The 22401-nt window shown below is 37.3% G+C and overlaps 1 protein-coding gene across 1 annotated transcript in view; it reads right to left on the minus strand.

Annotated features, from left to right (window-relative positions):
• ctnna2 (catenin (cadherin-associated protein), alpha 2) overlaps positions 1 to 22401 on the minus strand; it is a 488266-nt gene that overhangs the window by 353926 nt on the left and 111939 nt on the right. The window contains exon 7 of the mRNA XM_037698244.1: positions 11111 to 11314. Coding sequence (XP_037554172.1) covers positions 11111 to 11314 — 204 coding nt within the window. The remainder of the gene's footprint in view (positions 1 to 11110; positions 11315 to 22401) is intronic.

Genomic DNA, 22401 nt, shown 5'->3' on the forward strand with positions numbered 1-22401 from the left:
TGTGTGTGTGCGTGACTACAAATTTTGTTAAAAATCATGTAAAACTAAAAGTGATCTGTGCATATTTTATCAACTATTTTTGCGGGGATAGGATGACATCAGTGCATACATTCCTCATGTCTACAGTGACCTTGCATTGTTGTTGTTGTTGTTGTTTGTTGGCTGGACCCTCCTGCAGTGATTGCCACAGCAAGCCAACTCCCACAACAGATTTGGAAATAATTTTACGCCAGTTGTCCTTCCTGACACAAGCTGAAGTCAAACCTTCAGCCTCAGGATCACAATATCATGGAAGTGACCACCAAACTACCACAGCCCCCTGTTATGTCTCTGTGTAATGAAAAATACATTTATGATACAACCAACATGTGATTTTCCCATATTTTGTCATTGTTCCTTGTTGTGATTAAACTTTGTTCTAGTGTAAAAAAAAAAGTTAATTATTGAGAAGAAATTTTGAATAAACAAAAATGAGCCATATTTAGGAGGAAGAACAAGCAATGCTCTAAGGTTTGTATTCCGAGGTTTATCCATGTGGATATTGTTAACACCTATATTTCTGGTTTAGATATTTTTGGTAATAATAAAGATATTTTATATTTTCGATTTTCCGTATTTTTATCTGGGTTAAAGTTTTTTTTTTTGTTGTTTTTCCTTTCTCAAAATGAAATATTTAAGGAAACAAGCCTGATTTAATGAAGCAGAAAGCCTAAAATATGTGGGGTGACCAAGGAATGGGGTTTGTAAACTCATTTAAATTCCATTGAATGTATTTTAGATTAGGTCCAAAAAGTAAATGTAAAAATTATTTTTAAACATAATTGTCAAATAATCTGTTTGTCATCAATTATGTACAGATTTACAAAGTTTTTGAACGTTAAAGAGACAAACTTTATTTCATCAAGAATACGGGCACTAGGTCACACTTCCATGATGAAAAAAAACAAAAAAACAATTAGTGTCATTATATCTTTAAATTCTAATCTCAAAGTTAGTATACTATGATTCCGTACTAATGCTATGCTAACATTTTATCACTGAAAGAAAAATGTTTTTTTTTTGTTTGTTTGTTTGTTTTGTTGTATTAATGTATGATTTAATTGTTCACCAATATAAATTTAAACAAGAGTACCACATATACCGGTAGAACATTATACACCCGTCAGAAAACTATATACAGAAATCAATAGTAATGGTTCGGACAAGCAAAACCTTGTGTAATACTTGACCTTCATTTGTGACCTTGAACTTAGAGCTGGAGTGATAAAAATATATGATACTCGGCCTAGTGGTGGTACAAATGTGTATGACATTCCATAACATTAGCCTGAGCAGACCAGAAATTATGGCCCGGAGAAGCAAAGATCTTGAATAACATTTGAACTTAATTTGTGATTTTGACTTTGAAGCTGGGGCGATGAAAAGTTTTGCGACACTCCATCTAGGGATCCTATGTGTATAAAGTTTTATTAAATTATCTTAAGCAAATCAGAAGATGTGGGTTGTTATTTTTTTTATTTTGTTTTGGTTTGTTTAACTTACACCTAATCTTCTTGGCCATCTGCAGTGTAAGTTTTGACATACTGTATATACTTTAAAGTTTGTTCCAAGTTTTTGTTTTGGGACATGGATAGTATAGGGCTTTGTTACCATAAGTAGCTGTAACTAAATAATGGATAATGAGAGAAATAAGCATGAACTGATGACTGAGAGGCAGGCTTATGCTCCTTATTTGAGCTCAGAACATCCCAGAGGGAAACCACAGTAATGCACACCTACTGTATGTACCAGTTTATTACTCAATGTTTGAAGCAAAGACAATCAAGAGAGCACACCAGTATCTGTTTGCCAAGGTTAAATGATGATAATTTGGTCAGAGTTCAGTGCAGCCTTCAGAACAGAAGCTCACTGCTGACCAGTCCTTTCCCTCCTCCTCTGTGTCTACATAAGTAAAAGTGAATGTTTGAACAGTGACGGGGAACATAAGGAGAGATGGTGATCTAATGCTGACAGCTAAAGCACATATAAGTACAAACATTTTACCACATGGGATGGGTCACTGTGTAATCAGTCACCCAGATTGTTGATCGAGCACTTCACATGGCAACTCCCAGAAGGGCTGTATGAGCAAAAAGGCCATCAGTCTCCCCCTAATGATCGCTCAACCTCACAACTCCTGTTTAGTTTTATGTGCCACATTCAGCTAACTGTGACATCTGTGTGCTCACTATCACACTCCCTAAATCCTTCTGTTTGCTGCTCAGAGTATTGCAACGCTGCCCCTTTTCACCTGCCATGGCTTCTGCCTATGGCTATATTTTGCCCGGGCTCCCTTGACCCAAGCTGGTAATGCATTACACCCCAGATCAATTGATAGATTGGCCCTGTCTGAGCTGCCGTAACTAAATCAGCTGCTCCTGATGATTCAGCACCGGCCAGGGAGCCGGGCCTGCTGTCACCAATCACAGATCACCAGCAGCAGAGACAGGTATGGACATTCTCCTGTCACTTGAACCTAATTTATTGCCATCTACCACATTGATTAACCTTGCGCTGTGGTTCAAGCTTCCGATAAAAAATTTGTGTGTTGGGAGGAGGGGGCGCTTATGAAGACTGAGGAGGAAACATAAAGGCAATTGGATGTTTACACTACTACAGTAAACTTTGGAGGGGAGGGGTAAAAAAAAAAAAAAAAAAGAAGCTGGCATGTAAAGGCCAGAGAAACTTGCTAATTATTTCTGTGATGAACATTTGGACATATTACCTTCGTACAGAAAAAGGAGCCTCTTTGAAACTGTTCAAGTTCAAGTATTTTAGTATCCCCAAAGGGCAATTTGTTTCAAAGTCAGTAGGCACACAAAACACCCATACTAGACAAGACATTGAGACTTTAAAATAACAATACATGAAATCATCACTTTTGTTGAGAAGGCTTATCGGTTATATATAATATAATGATCCTGAGGTTTGTTATAAACCACAGGGACAAATGAGTTTTTTTAGACTGCTCGTCCTACATCTGAGCAACAGACACCTGGGTCCAGATAGAAGCAACCTGAACTCACCATGGAGTAGATGATCAGGATCTGCCAGAATCAGCCTGGCCTTGTTCACTGACCTCGTCTTGTGTAACTGTAGCAGGATTCTCTAAATTTGTGCACAATTATTATTCACACCATTATTCTTTATTCTCACTGTGTTCAGGTTTTTCAGCTACCATCAGGGGAAAAAGAACATCCATGCTCAACCTAAGACCAAGACACAACTATTGATGCATGCTGTTATTATTCTGTCAATTTAGAATTTAAGATGCATGTTTTGGACAGTGATTAAAATTGTGTCTGGAAAAAACCCACACGGTCAGAGAGAACATTCAAACGCTGTACAGAAAGACCAACGCAGTCTGGATTCAGAACAGAAATCTTCTCTGTGACATACTGTAAAGCTCACACAACAAGACCGGACCAACTCAACATTATTGCTCTCATTTGTATAATCTGATGTAGCTCCCACAGAACAATTATAGGACTGCAGATGCCTACTGTACAATTAAATCAAACAAAGGATCCACCTGGTTGATTTGTTTCTGCAGTCAGTTTTGTTAAACAGGCTTAATTAAACATTAAAATCACCTGAGCACCAAAAGTGGTTAAAAGTTGCTGTGTCAATAAAATAATCTACCTACTAGTGTCAACCAAACATTTACAATAAGGTAAACACAAGAGTACTGATTCTTTCATCAGCCCAAATATTAGCAGATAATTTGGTCAAACATCTCAGTAACTTCTCTTTTCCTGTACTAAACATTAAATCCGTGGCTGTGCTCAGTCACATGACCTGACGCAGCGCTGATGTGTTGAGCGAAACAGCAGCCAGGAAATCATCACATGAAAAAAATGAAAAACTGTGGAAAATCTCTGACAACAGTAAACAACAAACAGGAGTGCTTTCTCCACAAAGAACCGTTTCCTGACAACAGTATACAAGCAGTCATTACTGTTAGCAGTGTGTTAGCATCGCTGCAGCTAGCATCACAGCTACATTGCATTACACTGACATAGAGCCATGCAAACCATCAATTACTTAACAGTGGAAATCAGAAATCAGTCATTTAATACTTCAAATATTATTTTTTAGATTTTATTGAACATTTTTTATTGATTGACACAATGCTTTCCTCACAGAAACCTCTATAATTAGCTCACAGAGGTTCAAAGTATCAATATTGATTTTCAGACTAATCTTAGATAATCAGATTAATATGGGGAAGCAATCCTTACACAGCATGTTCTTGGTATTGGACCAGTCCCAAAGTTTGAACTAGTTTTTGACAAAAAGGTTCACTTGTTTTAGATGATTGAGAGATCAATCATCATTTAATGTTGTGCATTAAATGGACATGTCAACCTGTTTGCTGAATGAAAACATGGTTGAAAATGTTTAATTCATGTCTGCATTGTGTAGCTGAGTTTTAACTGTATAACATTAACAGAATACATTATTTGTTTTACCTGCCTCAGGTGATTTTTCTTAAATTATGTTCTTAAAATCTTAATGAGACTGAAATAGTATGCACTTTGATAAAATCGTTTTCCTCCAAAATGCTGCATTTTAGTGCAGTAATCAAATGCAGCACTATATGGATTTTACTGAAATTATTATTGAATGGAATCCTGTTTACTCTTGTTTTTATTTCTTGTTCTTTTTGACATTTGTTTTTGAGTTTTACAGAGTGCAGTAAAAAGAGCATTCTTTACAACCCAATAACCGAATACAGCTTTGTTTTTATGGGCAATATATATATATTTTCTATAATAATACATTACTGGACCAAACTCAGTAAAATGCACTTTAAATGTTCTTCATTTCGCTGATACACCTTTTATTGGCGATGCTTAGATGAAATAGAAACCGATCATTTTCCTGCATAGTGTTTGTATGATTTGCTGTCAGTCTGAAGCTTGGACAGCAAGAGGCCATCAACAATCTTGCAGATGTAGCCTCTGGAACACCACTCATAGGCCAAATGAACCAAAGCACAATTACTTTAGCAAAACGCTGCCATGACTTCAGGAAGGAAAGAGCTTGTGGGTGTCCAAAAACACTCACATGAATTTAATATTTTCTGGAGACAAGCATCAGGAAGAAAGAGTTACTGAACATTGAAAGGTTGAACATTTTTTCTTTCCTTCAGCGATTTAGCACAATGAATCTACAATTGTCCTAAAACAAAATGTATATTGTTCCACTGCACTTCCTCGGGGTTAAACTGTGGCGGTGGATGGCAGGATATTGACAGCATTATAATAACATCAGACTGCTTCCAGTGAAAGCCATCCAGATTAATTTGAGACTCACTGGAACCAGATTACCGTCTGTCCTACTGTATCAGCCATCGGAAACTTAAGATCCCCGTTACTGATATGATGAGTGCAGTTCTGTCCAGTCATTGTAATGGTGTTCTCCTGACTGCAGACTGACAGGAATGGGAAGTTGTCGATCTCAGAAACAGCCAAGCAGGTGCTCTTTTTAGAGCATGTTGCATTGCTGATGGTGAAACGGCACACTAAAAATGGTTTTCCTTCTTGTCCATCTTGATGTTTACAGATTTTTTTATGTCTTTTTACAAATACAGCTGAACATGTACTATTGATTGTACAAGATTAAAAGTTATCATGGATTAAGAATGAACTCTTGACTATTTTACTTACTACAGACATTTTCAGACACCTGTCTGGACAAGAAGGAGTTGTAAAGATATCTTGAGCTCTTAGCTAATGATTTACCCAAAATGACAGATGGTAAGAGTGAAGTCACCTTGTTTTCTACCGGACAGATTGATTCTAAAATGGCTCTGGCTACTGTCCTGATGATGTGTGCTCATCAACCCTGGCTGCTGTCTACTGCAGACACAGTACAATTCAAACCAGATGTTTACCTACACTATAACAAACAAGACAACCATGTTTTAATCACTTTCCCCAAATAATGATATCCTGAATATTTTTTAGTCAATTAATGAGTAGAATCAAATGTGTTAAATAGCTTGCAACAGGACAGGTTTATTCTCATTTAAAACCAAGCAGTTGGGGGGTGTGGGGGACAGTTGTCTTTTTTTTTTTTTTTTACAGCAGAAGTAAACATCTGGTTTCAATTGTAAGATATCAATTATTTTTACTGGAGCTAAGCTACTTAGTGCTCAAGTAAACCCAATTTCTAAAAAATAAAATAAAATAAAAAATAGTTTGTAAAGCTTTTTTTTTAATTCCAACTGAACTAAAAGATGGTTTTCAGTTGCACACTCCATGTGACCTGTTGAATCAGCCTTTAGCAGGCTGTAGAGGCCTTGGGGCAAATGATAAAAAATTAAACTGTGATGTGTGGTTTTTCATTATATTGACTTTATTTTAAAAAGCCGCTTTAAGGCCGGCCTAGATTTTCAGAGTGGTGAATGAGGTTGCTCAACTTCTCAGTCCTCAAAGGACAAATTCAGTTCTTCGCCAATTCCCTGAGCTTCATCTGATAGTCTAACTTAAATAATACTTTTACCTTTTCAAATCTGGAAGCTTTTCAGTTTATTCCTTAGATTGATAAGTTTGGACCCTAAGGCCTGTGTTATACGACCACAAGCACTATAGCTTTAATTTAAATTAAGTAATAATTGACTATTAGAAATAAAAACTGACTGCCCAAACTATTTAATGTTTCGCAATGATCCTTGTAGTTTAGAATGAAGTAGCTGAATAGCTGCCTCATCATACCTTTTCCAAGCATGAGTGTGAACTGACAGTAGATATGTAGAACCATGGAAGTATTATGGTTCCCCAGGTGCATTTGTGGTTATAATTAGGATTTGTATCTTATATGATACACTTAAATGACAAAATCATTAGGTCTGTTACAAAACAAAGTGGAGTATAAATAGCACCTATATTGTTTTCAACCTACAGGAAATGGTAAATGGACTGTACTTACTGTATATAGCACCTTTATCTCATCAAGACACTAAGCACTTTACACTACAATCTGTGTCCTCATTTACCCGTTCATACAGCACTCTACTAGATCTATACAAAGCTAATTGAACAAATCATTCTAAAGAAAATAATCAGAGCTTTACCACATTCATACACCGATGGGACACAAATCAAAGGCAGTGAGGGGTTCATTGTCTTGCCCAAGGACACGTTGGCATGTGACTGCTGGTGAAATTGAACCCCAAACTCTTGCACTGGAGGATGACTGCTCTAACCACTCAGCCACAGTCACCCTACAGTAGATGTCCTGTTCACAAAGAGGTTGTTTTGGGATGGGATAAAAGCCCAGAGTGCTACTGTTGTTTTTCTTCGATTTGATATCACCAAACGTTTAAGTGATCACCGATCACAAATCATTCAGGATTTTTTTCGGGCCACATTTCTTCCTCGAAGATGATGGGTCCCCACTATCCTTCCAGTTTTTAATAATGCGTTGGACAGTTCTCAACCCAATTTTAGTAGTTTCTGCAATCTCGTTAGATGTTTTCTCTGCTTGATACCAATGACTTGACCCTTGTCAAACAGACTGACATCTTTTCCACGACCACACAATGTGTCTTTCAACATGGTTGTTTAAGAAATGAGAAGCAACTCATTGCACCAGTTGGGGTTAAATAACTTGTTGCCAGCTGAAAGATAATCGCTCATGCAGTAATTATCCAATAGGAGGCTCGTACCTATCTGCTTAGTTAAAGCCAGGTGGCAACTTTGTTGGGGGGCCAGGCATTGTGGTAACCTGATATTGTTTGCCATAGAAATGATTCATTTTGATTCATTCAATGATTAGTAAAATCATACTTTATTTTCCCTGAAACTTAAAATGCTGGTTTAAAAACCCTCAAAAATGGTGACTGTTTCGGAGCACTCTGAAACATTTAGGTTTATGTCTAATCTTTTTTTTTATTTTTTTTTTTACAAACTGAACTTGATCCAGACCTTACACGTTCCATAAATATGGAGCAATGCGTTTGTTTGGTTTTCCTTTTTCATGTGCCTTCAAATCACTTTAAGTTTATTTATACAGCCCAGTTTTACAAAACCACAAGGGTTTTCTAAAGTGTAAAGCAGGTAAGACTTGTGGCTTTTGGCCCCCAAAACACATGAAGAAAAACACTCACTAAACTGCTCTGAAACTCTCAGAGGGAGTGAAAGAAGGCAGAAAGACAGAAAAGACAGAGAAGCAAAAGCTACATATAAAAATGTGAGAAAGTACTGAGCACTGGAAAAGTGGATAAAAATTATCATTATACATACTCACACATATTCACGCACAAACAGACTGGTCTTTCCCCTACAAGGATCAATGGATACACATTTGGATGAACTAAGCTTCTTATTTCTCAACCATACCTTCACATAACTGTATTGTGATAAATTTTATTTAATAAATTATCAAATATAAGAAAGAAGTTGTAGTAAAAAACAAGTTTATCAAGTGTTTGTTCACCAAAGTTTTATGAAGGCAAAATATCCTTTGTGTGTCAAGCTTTAGCAGTTTTATTACAGTAATCACATTTTAACTTGTAAACACTCACATTACTTGACCATTAAAAACTGCACAACTCCTAATAATACAAAAGCAATGCCAAAAATTATATGTTTTTCTTCTTTCGGCTGTTCCCTTCTTCAGGGATCGCCACATTGAACTACCTTGCATGAAGGCTTGGCGATTATTTATACGCCGGATGCCCTTCCTGATGCAACCACAGACCACCGAGCTACTACACCCTCTGTGTGGAGCAGAGGGCTGCTATCTAGGACATCCGGGGGAGGAGAAAGTGGGGGTTAAGGGCCTTGCTCAAGGGCTCAGTGTTGGGCAAATGAGGTGGAGGCAGGTGTGGGAGTTTCACCTTTGCCACCCACATTTTGATGTTGGCCTGGGGAGTTGAACCTGCGATGTTTCACAGGCCCACCTTCTCTAACCTCTGAGCCACCACTCCTCACTAATGCCAAAAAAATATATGTTTCATATTTGATATTTCATTAAATTTTATTTTTAAAAAATGTTGCAACCGACTCAAAACCAAAAACAAGCGTTCATTTTTCACTGCACTGAAAAAAAGCTGCAGACTGTGAGTAAATCATACAAATTATAAAACTATTCTTCTTTGTATATTTCTTAAATGTACCATTTCTGGTACTCAACTTAACTTGTCGCTGTTATAAAAGCAAAACATAAACGCTATGTTTTCTCTAGTTAACTTCACAGGCAAGAAACTCAGGGGAAACGCTGTACAGTAGTCCCTCGCTACTTCGCGGTTCGACTTTTGCGGGACTCGCTATTTTGCGGTTTTTCAAAGTAAGAGTAAACAACGAGAAAAAAAATGTACAGGAAACGATTGTCAAGTTTAATATTACTCACATAATTGGGACAGTACTGGATACTGTACAGTAAAAAGTTAAAGAAAAAAATCAAATAATGTACTTCGGACAGGTGCCGCCATTTTGTAGTTTTCTCTCAATAAGCCTATACTGTATCCCCGCTCATAACGATTTCCCAGATGGAACCAGTACCCTGCCCAGAAGCCCTCTGCTGAAATACTGGAGGGAAAGTTTTGATCTGATCAGAAAAAGTTTGGTGCGTATTACAGTGACTTCGGCGTCCAGCGGATGCAGAAAGCTGCACAGAACCCACTGGGAAACGGAGCAGAACCGAACCTCCAGACTCATAAGTGAATCTGAGAGCTGGTAACAGGTCCACGAGGACTTCTGAGCGGGGAGGGACCGCCGTAGGTTTGGTCTCTCTCCGGCCTCTCTCCGGAGCCCACTGGGACTGTTTTCATCTCTCTATCAGACCACTCAATCAGAAAACTGGTACTATGTAGGCCACCCAAAGATCTGCCCCCACCAATGTGCTTTGGTGCTCAAGGGCTGCACAGAACCAGACCAGAAATCAGACCAGAACAAAAACCCCAGACTCATTGGTGAACCTGAGAGTTGCTTGCTGGCCCAGGAGGACCCCAAGCGGGGACTTCCGCCATCAGTAGGTCCGGCGCTCCCTCCAGAGCCAACTGCCACTATCTCGAGCCAAAGAGCCGGCCAGAACCAGCATTGTAAGTCCGCTGAAAAGGAACCAAGTCGGAGTGGAACTGAGCCACTGTTGTTCTGCTGAGCTGGTGCGTAAAATTTAGTAGCTACGTATATGTATGTTGTTAAAATGGCGTAGGTTGAAGAGTTTAGAACATTGCAAGAGTGTGGGAAGGGTTTTTAAAGCCTTAAAATAAATACTAAAATACATATAATTTCACTACTTCGCAGATTTTCACTTATTGTGGGGTAGTCCAGAACGTATGCCCCGCAATAAATGAGGGACTACTGTACTGTATAAACACACATCAGTGTTTCCCCTACCATTATACAAGCGGGGCGCCCCACCCCGTCAACAGAACCGAGCGCCACGTCAACCGAACCCCACCCCCAACCACCTGTCGGCACTGACATAATGCTAAACTAGCAGCTTGCAATGCAGGTGCACTAGCTAAAAAGCTAAAGGCAGCCTCTTCCTTCATGCTGAACCCTCGCGCTGAATGCACCCCCGCCACTCGAAAACCGTCGGTACAAATAGCCCACAGCTCAGATGTGCGTCTGTCTCTCCCCCGCACCGACAACCCCCCCCCCCCCCCAAAAAAAACCTGTTCAGACAGCACGCGGCAGAGATATGCCTGTCTCTCTCCTTTCACACACCCTGCTCTAAAGCTGTCTGTACAAACAGAACGCGGCTGTCTCTGTGTCCCCAAAAACTGTTGGTTTAAACAACGCCCTGCGCAGCTGAGGACGAGTCTCAATTCCAGCCCCCCGGACAGAAATCACGGACGAGAAGAGCGCCCCGCCATGGCAAGTTATCTAGGGGAAACACTGCACATACATTATGCCAACACGTATATCAAAAAAATATATATATTATTAAATGTGTAATAATGTAAGACAAGTAAAAACAACCAGGAAAATTGACAGCACTCAAAAACTTTTACCAGCACGGGCATAAACGTTACGTATGTGATGTGAAAAACATGCCCACACAAACAAGCCTGGTGAGCAATAACAAATGAGTATTAAGTAAAGTGGAAGCTCACATTGTTCATGTACTCGCTCAGCAAGTCTTGAAGGGCCTGTCGAACTGCGTTGCACTCAGCCACGATGCGTTCACGGCGGTCATCACGTGTGCACGAAGAGTCTGCCATCAGCGCTGCACCACTGATGATGCTCTCCAAGCGTTCCTCCAAAGAGGGCCTGAAACGAGCCTCGCTGAACGTCAGTGGATCCAAGATGATCTTGTTCTGCAGGACACAGAGGCAAGTATAAGGTCAGGACAGTAATGCAAGCCAAGATGGCCTTGAGCTTAAGTAACGGAGGACCAAACTGTAAATGCTGTATTTTGCGTTGTAATTCCATTTTATCTTTACTGACTTAGAAAAAGTGTGTCAAGTGTTTGTTAGAGTAATGCAGCAGTTAAAGATGGCAGAGCTTGCCTGGAGAAAGAAATCTGTCAAAACAGATAAACAGCCCTTATATGCTGACCACACTCAAAATGATGCAAGTAGCCGCCTCAACAGCCAGGAAACTATGGAGTAATGACCAAACACGTGTTAGGAAATTAAGCATGCCAAAAAAAAATTAATAAAATAAAAATTGCTCTTCCACTCATGCAATCTTATTCCCCATCTTATGTATCCACCTGTTATCACAGACCAAAAGACATATTTTAAACTAGCATGTGCATATAAACCTGAAATCTGCACTATCGTGCATTATCTTGAAGCTTTGCTGTGTCCATATTGGAATTTATAGCCATTTAGGTGTAACAATAACATCTGTAAAGAACTGTGTTTTATCTTCTAAAAAGAACCGTTAAAACATACATATAGATGCTGAACATGAATCATCAATAAAATGAAAATTCTTATTGATCCTCCTACATGTGTCTAAGAACTATATGTAGGTATATTTCCAGATTTTAAAGTTATTTAACTTGAAGGAAAAAGAAGTTTCAGGTGGTCTCTGACACTGAAAATCAACAGTCAAATGTTTGTTCATTATTTCTGAATTAATTTATTTCTATGTATTTAAATTGTAAATAGGAACGAGGATGAATCACTGAGACAGTGAGCTACGATGACTAAGAGGCTAAAGTGGGCCTGTGTACTGAGGGTCAAACGAGGAGTAACTTCACTTGTAGATAATAAATTTAAAATGAAATTCCACCTAAAACGTCTGGGTGTAAAACTTTCAGTAACCTAGAGGGTTGTCTGAGATGGTACACTGAATGTTTTAAATGTCACTTACAGTCTATTACTCTGCCTTTCTTCCCTGTTATTAAAAGGCTTTCCATGCAAAAACCTCTAATTGTTCTATGTGAATATAGTTTAAATGTTAACATTTTTATTTTGATAAAGTGTTACATTGTTGTGTCTCATGTGAGAGAACTGAACACTGACTCTTGGGGAAAAAAGTGATTTTTTTTTTTTTACGATCGTTATTCAAAAATATCAGTTATCTAATAGAAATTCAACCTTGTGCTTTCTCTTTTAAAAATAAACCATTGAAGAAAAATGTTTCAGAGTTTATCTTAAAACTTGACTTGCAGTTTCATCAGGAATAAAACTGAAGGAAAAGTACATAAAGGTGGTTATAGGAGGCAGAGTCTCATTTAAGGTCTAATAACTAGGGATGCACCGATCCACTTTTTTTTTTACTTCCGATCCGATCCCGATACCTAGATCTGTGTATCGGCCGATACCGATCCAGTTCCGATATCATGATCATCATTGATTTTACATGAGGCTGTAATAATTTCCTCTGAAGTACAATTTGTACAAATATATGCATGCATGTCAAAAAAGGCAAATTGAGGTAAGTTTTATTAATGTTGGATAAGTTTTAAAGTTAGAATTAAATTCTGCTAACACAAAACATGTTTCTTTTTATTCCTAGCTTTAAAGTGGATATTAAAGTGATTAATTTAAGTGATTGTTTAAAGTTGTTTTATATTTTATAAGGGCAGATATAAGAATTATTTCTTCTTTCTGCACTCTTTTCATTCAGTGTTTTCTTTTTGATGATTTTTTTTATTTTATTTTGTTTCATTTAAATGAATGAATTAATAAATTAAATTAAATGTTAAATGGCTTCAAACACCCGGCATAAACCAACAGACATGTTCCTGTTTTTAGTATTTTACATCACTTTATAATGCAGCTGTTTATGTTTTTAAAATATATAATTTTCAAATCATATGTTTTTTATGATTGTCTACTGTTGTACTGATAAATATCTCCTGGAGGGTAAACTATATCTTGGCTGCAAGTATCAAACTGTGAAATAACTTTGTTTTCTACAACTGATAGTGGTTGGTCATTAATTATGATGCAGTTTAGTAACTTCTCTGTAAACATTTGAGCTCCGTGGTTTCAGCGACGTCTTCTTCTTGTTCAATCCGAAGCAGGCAGTCTGATTTGGGGCAGCCGTGCTCAGTCTGTCCCTCCTCAGAGACAGACAGACTGAGCGGGGCAGATTGGACGCGGCTGACCGGGGTCGAATCGCCTCTTTCCGGTTGAGCAAAGAGTAGCGCCCTGCTGAAGCCACGGAGCTCGAATGTCCATCGTAAAACTAACTTTAATGTGGTTTAATGTGGTGCTATGGCTCTGCAGACATTGCACGTTGCTGTCTTGTTTTGTGGTGTTTAGTGTAAAATACTTCCACACAGCGGACATGTTTAGATGAAAAGTTTGTTAGCTGTTAGCCACAGTGCTGCTAACTCACTCCTCACATTGTAGCTGGCTGCAAACTATGAAATGGATTTCCTGAATGTGAGGCGGGTCTTATTACTCTGGGTTCATGAGACACGCCGCCGTTAAGGAAATCCATTCCATAGTTTGAAGCCAACATGCATCATGGATCGGAAATAATGGCAGGAGGATCGGAAAATCCGATACGTAAATTTTGCTGGCATCGGAGGCCGATACCGATACTGGATCGGATCTGCCCCGTCCCTACTAATAACCGAAAAATAAAATCTTATTAAACTCTTGAAGTGACAAGATAATGTAATATGCTGGTGAAGATTATCAGTCATCCAGGACATGATCAATTCAAAAATGTTCAATACAAAAACAATACAATACAAAAACAATGCAATAAAAAAACAAGATAACGTAATGTAACAAGAAAAGATAAGATAATGTAACAAGGTTTCTTCTTATTTGTGGAATAATATGATGAAATCTAAATAAAAATGTAAAGGATGGCTAAATTAAAAAATACATATATTTATAGTCAGTACATGCAAGTAAAAAATGCATTGAAAAAAGCAAATGAAGGAAACCTGAGAGGATCTGAGTCTCTGAGATATTCTTCCACTCTGGGTGTCAGATTGTACATCTCAAACTGGAAACATCCATCCATCCAACCAACCATCATCATCTTTACCCATTTCTTTCGGGTCGCTGGGGTCACTGGTGCCCATATCCACTGGACAGGTCTCCAGTCCATCACAGGGACACAGAGAGACAAATGAGACAAACATCCATTCACTCACTCACACCCAGGGACAATTTAGAGTTACCAATCAGTCTAACATGCATGGTTTTGGTCTGTGGGAGTAAACCAGAGTACCTGGAGAAAACCCATGCATGCAAGGAGAGAACATGCAAACTCCACCCAGAAAGGTCCCCGGATCAGGATTTGACCTAGTGACCTTCTTGCTGAGAGGCAGCAGCTCTACCAACTGCGCCACCATTCCCCCAACATTTATACAGAAAAAAAATAATAAATGCTCAGCAAACAAAGACCATATAGAATTCAAGACATGATGATCCTCCAAGACGTCTTACGAAGAGGAACGACTACAAGTTTGCTCAAAACAGATACCAAGCTAATGGTTTAGTGTGGTACTAAACTGAGTCCTCTCCATCACATACTCTGAGCATCTTCCTATATGTCGCTTGGGATTACGCAAAACACCATTCCCAAGTCTAAGAAGATTAGGTGCTCTGGACGGATTCTTCTTTGTTGAAACATTTCATCTTTTATCCAAAAGAATTCTTTGTTTCAACAAAGAAGAATCCATCAAGAGGACCTGACTCAACCTCGTTACAGTTATTTGGTATGGTATGGTATAAAGTTTATTCATTTAAAAAAATACAAAACAGTTTCATAACTATATAAAAAAAATACAAGATTTAAAATGAAAGGCAGCAGAAAGAAGAAAAATTTTATTATATCTGCCCCTTTTTCAAACAATTAGTTCAATCATAATAATCTTCAAGTGACAGAATAAAACGAATAACTCTTTCTAATTTTTCTAATTCTAATACAAAAACATACTAAGCTACTTCATATATACTTTTTTTTAACAATTCAGCTTTGATCTTTTTCTTAAATGTACACATTGACTTGGCATTTTTAACATCACTCTCTAGACCATTCCACAATCCAACTCCTTGGATTGAGGTAGACCTTCCCTTCAGACTAGTTCTGAATTTTAGTTTGACAAATATCTCTATCCCCTTAAGATTATAACAACTTTGCCTTTTAACAAAATTTCTTTGGATATTTAATGGTAATGTGTTATTTTGAGCCCTATACATAACTGATAAAATACTGTAATCTACCAAATCATGGAACTTCAATAACTTCAGTTGATAAAATAATGTGCTTGATGGGTGACAGTAATGCTTTCTGGTGATGATTCTTACAGCTCTTTTCTGTCAAATAAAAATAGGTTTTGTAAATGTTTTACACACTTTCCCCCAAACATCAATGCAATAGATTAAATGTGGAACAATGATTGTGTCATACAACATGTACAGAGCTTTATCATTTAATAATTCCCTGACTTTGTATAGTACTGCAATAGATTTAGATATTTTTGTTCTTACAGAATTTATGTGATTTTTCCATGTTAGCTGTTCATCAATGATTACACCCAAAAATGTCATCTCTTTAACTCTACAAATCTCAACACCCTCAATTTTAAATGGATCATCAACAGTTTTCTTTTTGTTACTAAATATCATGTCCGTTTTACATCTTTAACCAAAAAGCCTTGAGGAACTCCACACGTGATATTGCAGAGGTCAGATCTTACACCATTTATTTGTACAAACTGTTTCCAATCTTTCAAATAGCTAGATACCCAGTGTAATTCAATTCAATTCAATTCAAAAATACTTTATTAATCCCAAAGGGAAATTATTTTGTTGTTGTAACTTGTTATCCTCACTTCATTAAGAGATAGTATAGACACTGATGGCTGTAGACAGGAAGGATCTCTTGTAAAGGTCCATCCCACAGTGGATCCTAAGAAACTGGCTGCAGATGCCATCTGATCCATCCACCCAGTCTCGGCTGGCCTCTCGGTTCCCCCGGGCTGTAGGACTGCCCGAATGCCGGGCAGAACTCCTCCCAGGGTGATGGCCACTCCTCCCAGCAGTCTGCCGAGCTCCTTGTCTCTGCAGACAGCCAGCTGTAGGTGCCGAGGGACGATCCGGTCCTTCCGCTGTCATGACCCATGTTTCCTGCTAGTTCCTGGATTTTAGTGGTCAGGTACTCAAGCACAGCTGGCAGGTAGATGAGAATGCATCCACAGAACATCCTTTTCAACTCATTTGAGATTTGGGGCTGTAGTTGAGATATTATTAGAACTTTTGAGATGTTAATCAGCTGCTGTTGGTTGCAGAAAACTGCCTTGTTGCCATGGTTACGCATCATAACAAATGTCCAAAACTAAAAAAATTTCAGTAAAAATCCTTCCAGCTACACAGCATCAGATACCAGAGGAAACATGCTGGTCCTTTTATACCATATTTATTCAGTTTTTCAAGGAGAATATTGTGGTCATTAGTACCGAATGCTTTTTTAAAAATCAACAAAAATACTAACACAATATTGTTTTTGATCGACAGCAGTAGTTATTTGTTCTATTAATTCCATGAGAGCCATTGATGTAGAGTTTTTTGCTCTAAACCCATACTGACTGCTACTTAGAATGTTTTATTTAGTAATAAATTTATCTAATCTGGTCACAAACAGTTTTTCTAGAATTTTTGAGAACTGTGGTAATAAGGATATTGGTCTATAATTATTGAACACAGATTTATCACCAATTTTAAAGAGAAGAACTACCTTAGCTACTTTCATATTGTCTGGAAATATTCCTTTTGAAAATAATAAATTACATATATATGTAAACGGCTCGATAGCATGACTCATTATGTCCTTTACAAACATCATATCCATGTCCACCCAGTCTTTTTATCTCTTATCTGTAAGATTTTTTACTACATTCATTATTTCTTCTTTGTCAGTTCCATTAAGAAAAATACTGTTGTCACAACCTATAACTGAATGTTTCACATTATTGTCTACTTTTGGTATTTTAGCTGCAAGGCTTGATCCAACGTTCACAAAATAATGATCAAATCCATTTACAATTTCATTTTCATCATGGATTTCATTGTCATTGTAGTGAACCTGATCTGACCCTGATGACCCCAAATCTATCAGATGGACAGGGACTGTTATTTCATTGATCTGAATACAGTCTGAGCCATCTGATGACTTTCTTTCTTGAATTAATCAAGCAGAAAAGACAATTCTCTATGATCATCACTGTTTACAAATGTTTGATAATCAAATTGTGTTAGTTCACTCAATGTTACAGGTTGAAAAGAACTACTCATTTTTTATTTTACATAAACAGTAAGTAATGATTTTTATTCCTCATTCAAAGAAGAAATCAGGTTAATATGCATTTCTTGATTTTTCTGTCTGCAATGTAAGTATGTTAAAGGTCGGTTTTCGGTCAACTAAAATGTTTACCGAGAAAGATGTCATGTTTAAACTTTTTCAGAAGATTATAAGTGTGAGACTCCACGAAGTCTGAAGTCCTACAATAATCTTTCTGTTCGTTACTAAACAATCCTTGATTTTTAATAACATCTTACATCATACACCACACCTCTATTCCTGGTCCATCGACCAATCAAAAGCTCTCAAATGAACCGGAAGTCGACCCATTTAAAATGTGGCAACTTCCCAGTTCAAGTAGAATTTAGGAGAATTCCGAAGAATTCCAGAGAATTCCAGAGGCTGAGGAGATGAAGAACTAGAGAGTTACTGGAGTTGAAAGATTCTGTTAGAGTCTGAGAAGTTCTGAAGAATGAAAGGAGTTCAGAGTTCTTGGGTGCAAACGCGTTCAGGATGATCCAGAGACGTTTTGGGATTATAACTTCTGTCTGAACAAACCACGCACGACTCTCGAAGGATTTCAGCTGCTCTCAACGGAGACGCTGAAATAGTCGGAAGGATTCTATACCGAGCTGATCTACGTCGACCAGGTAACAGTTTCTTCTTCGACTAAAGTGTACCGGAGGCAAGCTGAGATCTGATGAAGCGTGCACGTTCTGGTCAAACAGATTAATTCCCTCACATATCTCTCTGTAAGATAAATCTCCATTTCATCTTAAAACTCTCCTCTATCTCATAAAATCAGTACAGATATTTTAGAAATATCTGAAGCAAAGTCCTCAGTCACCGCCGCGCGATTGAAGTTCATTTTCTGTGAAACTTGTCTGTTATTATTTTCATATTTTGCCAAATTAATGTAAATGTTTGATGTTAAATTTTGATTCTGAAAATAAATGACCGCATTCATTTTGATGGGTCAAAGATAAATAACGTCTCTCGTTACATTTCTGTTAAATTCAATGCACGACATTACACAGTCAGAAAGATGAGGAACTCGTGAATATTGTATACATATATATCTCATATATTGTCATACTACAACTAGTGGCACGTACCTACGTGACTACTACATCATCCTTCAAAAAATATTGTGAAATACCCGTTTTTGCTTTATGACTTTTCAGAACACAATTTATTACTTGCCTTGTTGCTTTCATATCACCATTACTTTTATTTAATAAATCACTATAATATTCATTCTTGTGTTTCCTTATAATCCCTACTAATTTATTTTTATAATTCTTATATTTCTCTTCGGCCTCTTGTGTTCTCAATTTCAAGAAACATGTATACAAATAACTTTTTTTTTTAAACAAGCATTTCTCAACCCTTTCGTCATTCATGGTTGGTCAACAACATTTCTCTTTGTACAATTATTTTGCACACAATTCTTTTCATACAGAGCTCCTAAAATATTCATAAACTCATCATATGATCTGTTTACATCATCAACATACACGTTTTTCCAGTTTTGTTTATGTAAATCATCTTTTAATTTGTCCAAAGCTTTTTTTTTATGTTTACCTGGATAAAGAACGGAGAAATTGAACATGAATCAGGATATTCCCAAACTGTGACCAAAACAGCCATAACTTTGTCCCTTCTCATCATAAGATTGTCTTAGTTTAAAAATCTGGCACGATTGTATCCCTTTACGGAACGCTACACTTCAGTAAATTGAAGGTTTTAATAAAAACGTTTATTTTTGAGTTTCTCCAAAAATGAAAGCATTTAACTATATTAGCTGTAGTTTGCATTTGCTAAGTAATTACCCCCTTTGATTTGTCTGAGTGGATACAATCATATGAAAAAAGCTTCAGTTTCCATTAGTTTCTTCACAGGAGTAAAATTATAAAATAATTATACATTTTTTTAAATGATAAAAAATAGATATAAAAATAAATAAATAAATAAATAATAATAATAATAATACAATAACATCTTAAGAGATGGGGGGGGGGGGGTCGGCCCATGGATCATATTGACTAAGGCTGTGTTCACACTACAGCTCTGCTGTCTGATTTTTTTTTTTGCTCGGATCTGATTGTTTTGTGTGGTTGTTCACATGATCATTAAAATGTGGCCTCCATCAGACTCCAGCGAGAACCGTTCACAGTTCTGGGGCGACACACATGTGCAGAAGAAAACGTGAGGTCACATGCAGCATGCTGCATTTAAGGAGGTAAATATGAACGCTACACGTTAGCAAGTGTGATCCTGAAGTTGTTTTGCAGTCAGAAATGATTCAGTTATTACCTGATTGTTTGGTACAGTGTTTACATTTAATCTTGTCTCTTGACGGCTTCTCAAGCACAACGTTGTATTTGCAGTGGGAGCGACATACTGATCATAGAAGCAAACTCAAATATCGGTTCGGTCCGACTCCAATGTTAGTATCAATGTTGCTGTAGTTTCTCAGTCATCCAGAAGATGGGAAATTAAAAGAACAAAGATGAAGCTGCTGGAATTTCGTTTTGTAGCTGGAGAGAGACTGGAGTTATAAGATTCATCATTAATATTATTATTATTACTTGGATTGAGCAGTCTATCCCAACCTCGCAGATGTAAGAGTTAGATGAAATTCAACATGACCATCCGTTAATGAATTACTGTAAATACATAATATTGTCAGGGTCAGCTACATTTTTCTGCTGGAGTTTTATATAAGTCTGTTTCTGTGCAAGTATACAATTTGATAATAACAGTGAATCAAGACCAGAAGGAACCTCATGATTGGCCCACAAAGAGTGGGGTTATTATTTTGACCCCACTTTCAGGCATGAACCAGTGAAACGGAGCACATGTCAAATCATCCTATGTCAAATAACCCTTCAGGGACTGACTAATATTTAAAGAAAACTATGTTGTCTGCAGATAACGTTCAACATTGCCTTGAAGATATTACTGTATTGCCTTAACAATGTAATATTTCAGAGTTCAGGGGCAACCTGATTTTGACTCTGACTATGTTTGACAAAGGTTTTGTTGTGTGTGTGTGTATTGTGTGTGTGCTTTCTCCACCATGTCCCAGAGGGGACATTAGTCATACTTCCCCATCTAATTGATGAACCTATGAACAGCACCTGATCCAGGGTTAGGTTGTAGCTTCCTAAAGTTACACAACAGACTGCCGAAAAGAGATTTGTACCACCCCTCTGTGTGGATGCTGTCAAAAACAATGGAACTGTGCATTGAACTTAAAACTTCTAATAATAGACTTAAACCTAGATGGCCAAAATGTTCAAAGAATCAACAGTTTTGTTTTATTTTACAAGAACTTTGCGGTAAACAGGACGTGTCAAGTAGTTGTTTCACAGTACGTTTATTTTAGTTTTAATTTTAATTTGTTTAATTATTTCATCTTTGCATATGATGCACTCAAATAAAGGGGCACCTGTTTGTTAGGTAGACTTACTGTTACACCACAGAATGCAACAAGATCCTCACCTAAATGTGCATTTGTGTGAGCTAATGTTTCAATGTGCATCAGTAAAAAGTGACCAGCTGTGGACAGATGTGATTATAAGGTAAGTTGCTACAATTAGCTGGGACTACAGCATGTGAACAGATTCCACAACCTGGCAGTAAATCAAAATGTAATACAGTACAGGAAAATGTTAAAAATGCGAAACACTATTTGAAGAAGAAAAGAAAATGTGTGCTTTATTGGTACCAATCAATAACAATCACTAGCAAGAAAATTGTTTCACGATGAATTCATCTTAGCACTAATTTTTTTTAACATCTATTCATTTACAGTTGTTAATACAAGAGGATGTTTTTTGCCTGGCTTCAATGATTGTGGTTTTAGTCAGTCCACTACAGATTAAACCAATATGATGAGCAATGGTTTGTCAGTTTGGAATCAATAAAATATGCTAATCTGATTGATCAGTTTGCAACTCATCTTTATTAGCAACTATTCATGTTTCATATGCACATGGTAGCAACATGTTGCTAATATTAGAGGAAGATTGAAGTAATGTCATTGTTTCCCAAACAAAATTGTCATTACAACACAGGATTTAATCAAAAACTACTAAATCATGTTTTATGTAATTTTTTTGTTTGAAATGTCCATTTCTCTGTAATAGCTTTTGGATTTTTAAATGTTTAAAGCATCCATTGTTGGTACTAACAAATGTTATTTTATTGAAAGAAGGGTAAGTATGACCATGAAACCTTTAGGTGAAACAAGACACAAATTATCTCCTCAGGTCGGGCCCGAGCAACGGTTTCATTTTTCTAACTGCTTCAGTGTTGTGGAACTTCTTAGCTGAAGCTAGCTAATTTGTTGCATTAAAAGAAAATAATGCTTAATGTGGAAATCCACAGTTCCTTGTAAAGTGTTGATTTAAATATAAATTATATTTCTATAATCATTAAAACAATTTGAGGAAAATACATTTACAAGAATGAACTGACTGGAAGAATGGGAATCTGCAGATGATGAAAGGAGCATCACCTCCACACTGACAGAATGTTCAAAGTATCTATCTTGTCTTGATCCATCCATTCATCCATCCAACCAACCAACCAACCAACCCTCCATCCATCCAACCAACCCTTCATCCATCCATCCAACCAACCATCCCTCCATCCATCCAACCAACCATCC

The sequence above is a fragment of the Nematolebias whitei genome, chromosome 3 (genome assembly GCF_014905685.2).
Source record: "Nematolebias whitei isolate Nwh7 chromosome 3, NemWhi1, whole genome shotgun sequence".
Classification (NCBI taxonomy): Eukaryota; Metazoa; Chordata; class Actinopteri; order Cyprinodontiformes; family Rivulidae; genus Nematolebias; species Nematolebias whitei.